The sequence below is a fragment of the Eurosta solidaginis genome, chromosome 4 (assembly GCF_040869045.1).
Source record: "Eurosta solidaginis isolate ZX-2024a chromosome 4, ASM4086904v1, whole genome shotgun sequence".
In the NCBI taxonomy this organism is placed as follows: domain Eukaryota; kingdom Metazoa; phylum Arthropoda; class Insecta; order Diptera; family Tephritidae; genus Eurosta; species Eurosta solidaginis.
The window spans coordinates 58,763,516-58,774,604 of NC_090322.1; the positions used below are offsets into that span (position 1 = coordinate 58,763,516).

The following is an 11,089-nucleotide window of genomic DNA, read 5'->3' on the forward strand; positions in this document are numbered from 1 at the left end:
CTACATAAACGAATAAATAATTGCGTCTACACATATGTACGTATACGAACATCTGAGCGGCAATGCACAAATACATGCATATATCTTATCTCAGTGGTCACAAGAGAGGGCAATAATTTGTGCACGTAGTTGTGGCTGGCGATTTTGTAGCCGAAACAACTAGTAACTTCTGGAAATCGAAGAGCCTAGAAGTATGCAGCGTAAACTATAAAAGCAGTGCAGGCGAGTAAGAAGTAATTCAGTTTGATTTGAATTGTCAAGCAGTTACGAGTAAGACGATATCTAGCGAGCAATAGCACTATTATTTTGAAAGTCAGTTTCCTTTAAGCTATCAGTTTGGTTATTAAGCTATTCGTTGCACAGTTTGAGTGTTATTGTGAAGTATTTTAATAAAGGCCATTTTTCCATTTTCAATATTAGAGTTATTTATTCAACAGTTTAGTGATTCGAACTTAGCAGAGGATTGCAAATAAGAAGATTTGCAAGCAAATTCGTTACAATATTAATAAATTTAAATCAAGTTATGAGGACATGAAAATTAGTAGTACACCTAAAGTTCATGCTGTAATTGAACACGTGCTTTACTTTTGTTCAAACCATGGAAAAGGACTCGCTTTTTGGAGCGAGCAATGCAGATTTTAAAAAGACATGGGTTAAGTACAGTGTTAAAATATCTCATCCAGAATAATCTAGTCGTTTATTGAGAGCAGTTTGCGAATACAATAGTTGCCATTTGTGATTCAAATAAACTGGAGAAGCTAATTAACGAACTTTTGTGGTTTCAAACAAAAATATGCATTATTTTGTAAATTTTGTTTAAAATGAGTGTTTGCATTGTATGTAACGTTACATAAAATAATTGTTTACATTATTTGTTTGCAAAGAAACATGATTATTATTGCTTTGAAATAGATTTGCCTATCAATAACGCGTATGAAAACTTTAATTGCAAAATTTTAAAAATTAAAAACTTCAAAAAAAAGCGCCGAATATGCGATTTCGCGGTTGGCTTTTTTTGACACTAGGCACCTCTTAGAATAAGCCCACAGAAAAATTTCCCGGCTGGTCGGCAGAAAAATTTAAATTTTTTAAAACCCACCGTGATAAGTATTTCGTGATCAATTATTTTTAAGTAAACATTTTTCAGTTTTTTAACAGCCAAAATTCTGGTTTCGAACTACTTGCTGAAAATAAGTAAAAGTAAATTTTGTTTTACTATTTCAGCAGAAATATTTGATTTTCAAAGGGACATACAAGCAATTTTACGATGTATTGATCGTAATAGCCTTCATCTACGAGTAGGTATTTCTTGTTTTTATGTTGTTTTAACCCCCGAAACATATATGTATGTACGCATGCTTCTACTGAAAAAAAGACAAACACGTACGTACAAAATCTTCACCTCCACTGGTAGCTTGGTATATGTACTGGAGTCAGTCGGGGTTTTTTCCGGGACCAAAGCATGGCATTTTAATGTAGCATGACTGAATTTCTCGCGGATCGTTCAAAATTTGTAATCCAATGAGTAGCTCCTTGTGGTCTCTCCTTGTGGTAGCTCCATTTGGTCCTAGAGACTAGCACTGCCGCGTCTACAGAAGAAATACATATTTATAAAACGGGCACATATATGTCACATGCAATCCGCGATGTTTTAGGCTAACTCCTAATACTTGTTGTCGACGCGATTTCTTTAAAACATGTATGGCTCCTTTCTGTGCACAACCAAGAGCGATTCACGCCGCGTTTAAGCGCACCTCAGTTCCTTCAGCATCTATTAGCACCAAAGCTGGTCTGATAGCCAGACAAAATTCTCGTTTGTTGCTAATTGTTGTAATGAAATTTGTCATGCCGCTACTTTCGAATACGACTAAGGTTCCTACAAGAAGTGGCCGTAATCGGTATATAGCCACGCAGAGTTTTTATATGTATATAAAATAAAATAAAAAAATAAATGTAAGGCGCGATAACCTCCGAAGAGATCTCTTCCAATTTGCATCGTGCTCCTCTTTATTTCCCCTACAAATTGGTCGGACGGGACCTACATGTTTTATGCCGACTCCGAACGGCATCTGCAAGGCAGATGAGTTTTCACTGAGAGCTTTTCATGTCAGAAATACACCCGGAGCGCTTGCCAAACACTGCCGAGGGGCGACACCGCTTAGACAAAATTTCTTTTAATTGAAAAACCTTATTTCTAAAATTTTGATGTTGCTTTGCCCGGGGTGTGAACCTGGGGCATACTGTGTGGTAGGCGGGGCACGCTACCATCACACACGGTAAAATATATCCTGTAAATTGACTTTTCGATATTTAAATACCTAATTGAGCTATTGCCTTCAAGTCGGGAGCAATATCTTCAGATATTCCTATTCAAGGAGGAAGTGCTCAAAAAAAAAAAAAAAACATACAATCGGCAGACAACTACGTCCAATTTCTCTATAAGAAGTAAGCAAGTAAGTTCGGGTGTAACCGAACATTACATACTCAAGTGAGAGCTTTGGAGACAAAATAAGGAAAAATCGCCATGTAGGAAAATGAACCTAGGGTAGCCCTGGAATGTGTTTGTATGACATGGGTATCAAATGGAAGGTATTAAAGAGTACTTTAAAAGGGAGTGGGCCATAGTTCTATAGGTGTACGCCATTTCGGGATATCGCCATAAAGGTGGACCAGGGTGACTCTAGAATGTGTTTGTACGATATGGGTATCAAATTAAAGGTATTAATGAGGTTTTTAAAACGGAGGGGCCCTTAGTTGTATATGTGAAGGCGTTTTCGAGATATCGACCAAAATGTGGATCAGGGTGACCCAGAACATCATCTGTCGGGTACCGCTAGTTTATTTTTATATGTAATACCGCGAACAGTATTCCTGCCAAGATTCCAAGGGCTTTTGATTTCGCCCTGCAGAACTTTTTCATTTTCTTCTTCTTAATATGGTAGGTGTCACACCTATTTTACAAAGTTTTTTCTAAAGTTATATTTTGAGTCAATAAACCAATCCAATTACCATGTTTCATCCCTGTTTTCATATTTGATATAGAATTATGGCGTTTTTTTTTGTTTTTCGTAATTTTCGATATCGAAGATTTCGGCCATTATTATACGAAGATAAGGTGAGTTCAGGTAAGTACGTGAACTAAGTTTAGTAAAGATATATCGATTTTTGCTCAAGTTATCGAGTTAACGGCCCAGCGGAAGGCCAGACGGTCGACTGTGTATAAAAACTGGGCGTGGCTTCAACCGATTTCGCACATTTTCACAGAAAACAGATACCGTCATAGAAGCTATGCCCTTACCAAATTTCACAAGGATTGGTACATTTTTGTTCGACTAGACAAATTAAATGAAAAAGGCGGAGCCACGCCCATTTTGAAATTTTATTTTATTATTGTATTTTGTTGCACCATATAATTACTGGAGTTGAATGTTGACATAATTTACATATATACTGTAAAGATATTAAATTTTTTGTAAAAATTTGACTTTAAAAAAATTTCTTTTTTTAAAGTGGGCGTGTTCGTCATCCGATGTTGCTAATTTTTATTTAGCACACATATAGTTATGTACGTTCGTGCCAAATTTCATCATGATATCTTCAACGAATGCCAAATTACAGCTTGCAAAACTTTTAAATTACCTTCTTTTAAAAGTGGGCGGTGCCACGCCCATTGTCCAAAATTTTATAAGTTTTCTCTTCTGCGTCATAAGGTTAACCCACCTACCAAGTTTCATCGCTTTATCCGTCTTTGGTAATGAATTATCCCACTTTTTCCGTTTTTCGATTTCGAAAAGTGGGTGTGGTTATAGTCCGATATCGTTCATTTTAAATAGCGATCTGAGATGAGTGCCCAGGAACCGACATACCAAATTTCATCAAGATACCTCAAAATTTACTCAAGTTATCGTGCTAACGTACAGACGGACGGACGGACATGGCTCAATCAAAATTTTTTTTCGATACTGATGATTTTGATATATGGAAGTCTATATCTATCTCGATTCCTTTATACCTGTACAACCAACCGTTATCCAATCAAAGTTAATATACTCTGTGTGCAAAGCACGCTGAGTATAAAAATGCAAACATATACATATAAGATATCTCTGTAACTTACGAAGAGCTGCAATCTTAAAGATTAATTGATATATCCTCGTAATGATGACTTGAATTACATATTTTACAATTTCGTTCCCCAGGTGGTCGGGCTAGTACCTTAATGGTGCTTTGTTACCGGAACGTACCGGATCTATATCCGGCAAAGGACCATCAACATCGATAGCACTCCCCAAAGCCTTCGGGGAGTGTCGTTATCGTTGACATACGGTGCACACGGTGTGAGTCATCTTATGATCTTATCTCACATGAATATTTGTGCCGGAAATGTTGGTGGTCGGGCATTTCGAGCTTGTGAGATTGTATCTCTTAACTTCAGGCGCCTTTTAGCGCTAGCAACAAACGAGAATTTTGTCTGGCTATCAGACCAGCCTTGGTGCTAATAGATGAGGAAGCAACGGAGGTGCACTTAAAGGCGGCGTGAATCGCTCTTGGTTGTGAACAGAAAGGGGCCATACATGTTTTAAAGGAATCGAGTCAACAACAAGTGTTAGGGGTTAGCATAAAACATCGCGTTTTGCATGTGACATATATGTGCCCGTTTTATAAATATGTATTTCTTCGGTAGATGCGGCAGTACTAGTCTCTAGGACCGAATGAAGGACAGTCTCTCCACAAGGAGCTACTCATTATATTACAAATTTTAACTACATTGAAATGCCATGCTTTAAAAAAATAAATAAATGTAAGGCGCGATAACTTCCGAAGAGATCTAAGGCCGAGCTCCTCTTCCAATTTGCGTCGTGCTCCTCTTGATTTTCACTACAAATTGGCCGGACGGGACCTACATGTTTTATGCCGACTCCGAACGGCATCTGCAAGGCAGATGAGTTTTCACTGAGAGCTTTTCATGGCAGAAATACACCCGGAGCGCTTGCCATACACTGCCGAGGGGCGACCCCGCTTACAAAAATTTTCTTCTAATTGAAAAAACCTTATTTCTAAAATTTTGATGTTGCTTTGCCCGGGGTTTGAACCCAGGGCATACGGTGTGGTAGGCGGAGCACGCTACCATCACACCACCGTGGCCGCCATGCTTTGGTCCCGGAAAAAAACCCCGAATGACTCCAGTACATATACCAAGCTACCGGTGGAGGTGCAGACTTTGTACGTACGTATTTGTCTTTTTTTTCAGTAGAAGCATGCGTATATATATGTCTTGGGAGTTTAAATAGCATAAAAACAAGAAATACCTACTCGTAGATGAAGGCTATTATGATCAATACATCGTACAATTGTTTGTATGTCCCTTTGAAAATCAAATATTTCTGCTGAAATAGTAAAAAAATTTACTTTTACTTATTTTCAGCAAGTAGTTCGAAACCAGAATTTCGGCTGTTAAAAAACTGGAAAATGTTTACTCATATATGTAATACACCTATATTGCTACAAAAGGCTAGGTACATTCCCAAATATCAGAGTGCCGATATATTGCTGTTTAAACGTTTTTGTTTTTGTGTTCAATAACCGAATGTACCTAAATTTAAATTTTTTCTTGTCACACATATGCTGCAACAATCACAAAAATTTTATAGGCTGTCTTGGTTTGATTTCGAATTCAAAACATATTGCGAGCATTTTCTATTAGCAATATATGTTTACTTAAAAATAATTGATCATGAAATACTTATAGCTTCCAAGCACAGTACAATATTCAGGTTTTTTTTCTGCTGACGGCGACAGCTTGCTTCCATTCAAGTAATATCTGAAGTAAAATGAAAAAAATTAATTTGTTTGCTTTGCTTTTTTCTGTTGCTGAAATATTTTTCAAATTTAAATTCAAGCAATTTTGTAATACTGAAAATTATTTCAGCATTTTCAAACCCTGGATATATACAACGAGCTCTGACAGTTCTCTAAATTTTTCTTTCTTCTATTCTAATTTAATTTCATTTAAGAAAAAATATATCAGCTCGTTTCGAACCCGCGATCTTAAAAAATTTTCTTTTATTCCTTGCTTTTGCTGTTGCATTTTTATTTATTTGTCATAACGCAATTAAACATTTATACTTTTTAAATCGAATGGTGTTAATAAGTCAGAATAATTGGCTTTAGGAATTGGCATTTGTTATATTTGAATTAATTGAGTAATTACTTTGTCAGCGCACGTAACGGTTATTAACACTTCATTTCAAATATGGACGCGTTATAAAAAATGCACGTGCCAAAAATTTGATGTGCGAACAGTTGTTATTATTGTCAAAAAATTATGTAAAAATCAATATAAATGAAACGCGAAAGACGAAGCGCGTAATACGAAAAATATTAGCAACAACACTTTTACTTTTTATAATAAAAAAATGCTTAAGAATTTTAATAACTTGAAAATAGTGAGTTCCGCTTTAACATTGAACGTATACATATACAATATATGTTCTTACACTTACATCACTTATGTACATACATACATGTCCATATGTCTGTATTCCTTTATTATAAGTTAACATGCACGCTACTACAGCGAAAATACTAACCTATTTCCTTAGGTAATTTTGGATTTTCTTTAAACCATTCGTAAAGTTCATTAATGTGTGCTTCCGCTTCCGCGTCGAATTTCATTTTATTTAAAAATTTAAGTTTCTTTATAAAGCTTATTAATTTTTATTTCTTTAAACAGGTATGTAGGTACTTGAGTTTCTTTGTTAACTGCCAAATGCTTGTTCTTTAAGATTCCTTTATTTTGTGTTTTAGCTTTCACTTTCCGCGCAGTGTTGCATCTTGTGGAAAACAATTTCGCAGTGAGCTGAATTGCGCCAACTTCAAATTATTAGTTTCAAGATATTTTTTTTGCTATTTGCTTTCGTTTTATACGTGGTAAAATATAATAATAATACCTTGCCTTTGTTTGTAGTATGTACTCCGCCTTTTCCTTTCGTGCTTACTCTATGCGTTCAGTTGCACAACTGTTAAAAATAAAACTTGGCATGGCGCTTCACTAAACAAAGCGGTTGAGCTGTTCAGCTTGCTTTGTTGTGCCCGCCAAATTCGGAGCAACGGCCGTTATATGGCTACAGTGCCTCTCGAACGATCGTGTTAGTAGTTATGGACAGGAATGTAATTGTTTTTATGATTATTAGGCCTCGATGCTCTGTGACCTTTATTTAGATCTATTGTGCTTGACCTTTCGGCCTATTACTGTATGTGGAGACTCTTCATGTATTTAGATACCTCGTCACGTTTTTTACTCCATCATCACGAAGGAATTAAGAGTCACGCCATCGAGATGCAAGAGTATCTAACTTGCCAAAGCGAAGCCTTCGCAGAGAATGTGAACCGGCGTTTAATCCTCCAACTCACAAAAGTGATATTTGTATATCGGATAGATTTAACTTACTTAGGTGCAACGTAGACTACAGTGTCCCGTGATAGTTCGTATATCCTCTCTGTTTAGATTAATGAGTTTGGCTGATAGGTTAGGTTAGGTTGAACTGGCCGGTCCATGAGGACCTCACATAGACTGAATAAGTCCGTAGTGTTACCAGAAGTTTGTTTTAACGACCAAACTGAAAAACCCAATCAAAAACCAGGACCTATGTTATAAAATAACTCCGTCCTCTTTGGCAGATATTAGAAGCTTCCTAGGATTTAAGCCACTTGCTGCTTCTAGATCTGACAGCTGTATCACTCCTAATAGCTGTAGTCTTAGCCTGGCAAGCGCAGGGCAAGAGCGCAGAACGTGCTCGATCGTTTCCTCCTCGAGCCCGCACTTCCTACATCTGCTATCACTGACCAAGCATGATTTAAAGGCATGTGACGCCAGAAGGCAGTGTCCAGTCACAATACCCGTCATGAGTCTACAGTGCTCTCTTTTTAATGATATAAGCAACTTATTTAGTCTAAGGTTCGACACTTTACAGCCCCACACTTGAACCCACGCCATTCCTGCTTGGTCGATCATGTGCACCTCTCGTCTTCGCTTAATTTGGCCCAGTCTAATTGGGACGTCTACGGAGCAAGCTTCAAGGGATGCGCCCTTTTTAGCTAATTCATCCCCTTTTTCATTCCCATCTATTCCCATATGCCCTGGGATCCAATATAGATGTATGCTTCTCCCTGTCCCGATTCTCTCCAGGGACTGTTTACACTCTAACACGCATTTAGATGCTGTGGTATGCGAGATTATTGCCTTAATTGCTGCTTGATTGTCAATATAAAAGTTATCACGATTGCAGCTTGGGCTATTTTCTTCCAGGGTTTCTACTGCTTTGGTTACGACCATTTGAGCACCCTTGCGCCAACCGTCCACCTCGAGTTTGGCTGATACTTTCGTATCGAATAATTTCCGAAAATTCTACCAAAAAATATGGCGGATAACGGCAGGTTTTAAGACCGGGCAGATTCCTGCAGGAACGATAATTGCAGACTGTTAACTGACATATAGAGTGTGCTCAAGTTGTGGAGGGAATACTTCTCCGCATTGCTAGCTAGCGTTAACCTAAAAATCGTGAAAATATCATAAAAATGAAGAAAACGCAAAAAATTAAAAATATATTCCACAAAAAATAAGTTTCTTAGTCATAACGTATCCAAAACGATGAATAAAATCTACAAAAAGTTATTAAATTCACCAACTCAGATATTTTTAGGTTATGGATATGGCGAGAAACCAAAAATCAAATGGATAGGTATGTTATGGTTCTGGCGTGAGCGTTATGGTATGTCACCATTAATCGATTACATTGATTTCCATAAAGTAGGTTCGATCAGCTGTTTTATCTGGTTATGGTTTTATGGTTATTAGTCACCATTAATTGGTCCTTAATTCCGACCATGGCGGAACGATACAAAGCGGCAGCATGGGACAGCTGATTATAAACTTTTTTTTATTTGATTTGATACATCAACTTCCGGCGCAGTACGATTTTGACATTTTTCCATCGAATTTACGAAAACAAAGTACATGGAATTTTTATTTATGTTTGTAGGTATGTCACCATGCTGCCACCTTGTATCGCTCCACCATGATTCCGACAATTGAGAGCATTGTGTGATATTGTAACGAATTTACTTGCAAATCCTCTTATTTGCCCTTCTGCTAAGTTCGAATCACTAAACTGTTAAATAAATAACTACAATATTGAATAATGAAAAAATGGCCTTTATTAAAGTACTTCACAATAACACTTATACTTTGCAACTAGCTGGCTTAATAATCAAACTGATAGCTTAAATGAAACTGACTTTCAAAATAATACTGCTATGGCTCGCTAGATAGCGTCTTAATCGAAACTGCTTGATAGCTCAAATCAAACTGAATTCCAGCGCCTCTACATTTGCTGCCTTTTATACTCTCTGATTTCAACGTTCGCATTTTCTAGGCGCTTCCAGAATCTACTAGTTGCCATCAGCTCTCAAACTTCTCAGCTGTAACTACAGTTGCACGATTTTATAGATTCCCTCACTGCATACTTTCAGGAGTATCTCAGATATATGCAGGTGTTTGTGCATTGATTCTCTGCTGCTCGTATACGTACATGGTACATATGTGTAGACGCAGTTATTGTTTCGTTTATGTAGATACATAATGATTGATATATGGATGTGCATGATATCACTGTTTAGCATCGGCAGCACCTCGAAAAGCTCCTTTTGGAAAAATTAATAAAAACTATACTCTGGCCCAAAATCACTAATAAAAACTATTAAAATTGGTCCCAGGTTTCCCTAGTGTGTGCCCTTGTGAGTCCACAGAAGGCCTCTAGACCACAGAATGCTGCTAAAGCATCCTGCTTGAACAGGTAGTCTGCCTGTTCATAACTTTCATGGCCCTGATGTACGGAAACCCATCCTAAGAAAACCTTGTTTTTGGCTCCCAGATCAGTTAGGACCCCAATTCATTCAAGACAGGTTATCCTTCTCTTAAGCATGGACTAAGATGGCATTTACTTTAGAGCCTCTTTTATCTTGGCTTTGGTTAGGTTTAGTTTAACTGGCCGCACATAGATTGAGTGAGTTCTAAGTGTTACCAAAAGTTTGCTCAACAACCAAACTGAAAAATCTTATCAAAAACCAAGACCTACATATGTTATAAAATAATTTTCTCCTCTTGGCAAATACTAGAAGCGATTTGGTACTTATGCTCCTTGCTGCTTCTAGATCTAACAGCTGTGCCACTCCTAATAGCTGGAGTCTTAGGTTGACAATGCTTTGCTTTCATAATTTTTTCAAGCTTGAAACTTTAACAATTTTCCACAAGAAGTACTATTCATCGCTTTTTATCCTTATATTAAAGTAATGCTTTTCGTTTCCACTCTATCGGCAGCCTTAAGGGTCTGGCAAAGTTGACATAGTCATAACGCCATAGTCATAACCACATTCTTACTTATCCATAGCAATTGGCATCAGTTATGGGTGCCTTAACTTAAAAATCGTAAAATTTTCATAAAAATTAAGAAAACGCAAAAAATTACAAACATATTCCACAAACAATAAGCCTCTTAGACAAAACTTATCCAAAACAATAAATAAAATATACAAAAAGTTAACAAATTCACCAACTCAAATATTTTTAGGTTATGGATATGGCGAAAACCCAAAAACTAATTGGTTGGCTATGGCATGGTTATGGCTAGGGCGTTATGGTATGGCACCATTGACCAAGTACATTGATTTCATAACGTTGGTCGGATCAGCTGTTTTATATGGATATGGATACGTTAACTTGGCCAGGGCTTTTAGCCTGGCGAGAGCTGCACACGAGCACAGTACTTGCTCGATCATTTCCTACTGCAACCCGCACTTCCTATATCTGATGCCACTGAAAAGTGCTTAGTTTAAAGGCATGTGACGTCAGAAGTCAGTGCTCAGTTGAAATGCCCATAATGAGCTTACAGCCCTATCCTTTTAGTGTTATGAGTAACTTTGTTAGTCTAAGATCGTAAGACCTGTACATGATAGTCGACACTTTGCAGCCCCGTGCTTGGTCCCACGCCTTTACTTCAGTAATAAATAGTTCTGGAAAACAACATCGGCG

The 11,089-nt window shown here is 37.4% G+C and overlaps 1 protein-coding gene across 3 annotated transcripts in view; it reads right to left on the reverse strand.

Moving 5' to 3' along the window:
• Positions 1-7,077, reverse strand: part of LOC137247936 (clavesin-2-like) — a 32,467-nt gene extending 25,390 nt beyond the window's left edge. The window contains exons 1-2 of one of the 3 annotated variants that reach the window (XM_067778861.1): positions 6,951-7,077; positions 6,591-6,859 (exon numbers count right to left, since the gene is read on the reverse strand). In XM_067778861.1, the coding sequence (XP_067634962.1) occupies positions 6,591-6,675 (85 nt within the window). In that variant the 5' untranslated portion in view covers positions 6,676-6,859; positions 6,951-7,077. Of the gene's footprint in view, positions 1-6,590; positions 6,874-6,950 lie in introns of all 3 variants that reach the window. The other 2 variants (XM_067778862.1, XM_067778863.1) reach the window with 2 other exon arrangements.
• Between the last annotated feature and the right edge of the window lie 4,012 nt (positions 7,078-11,089).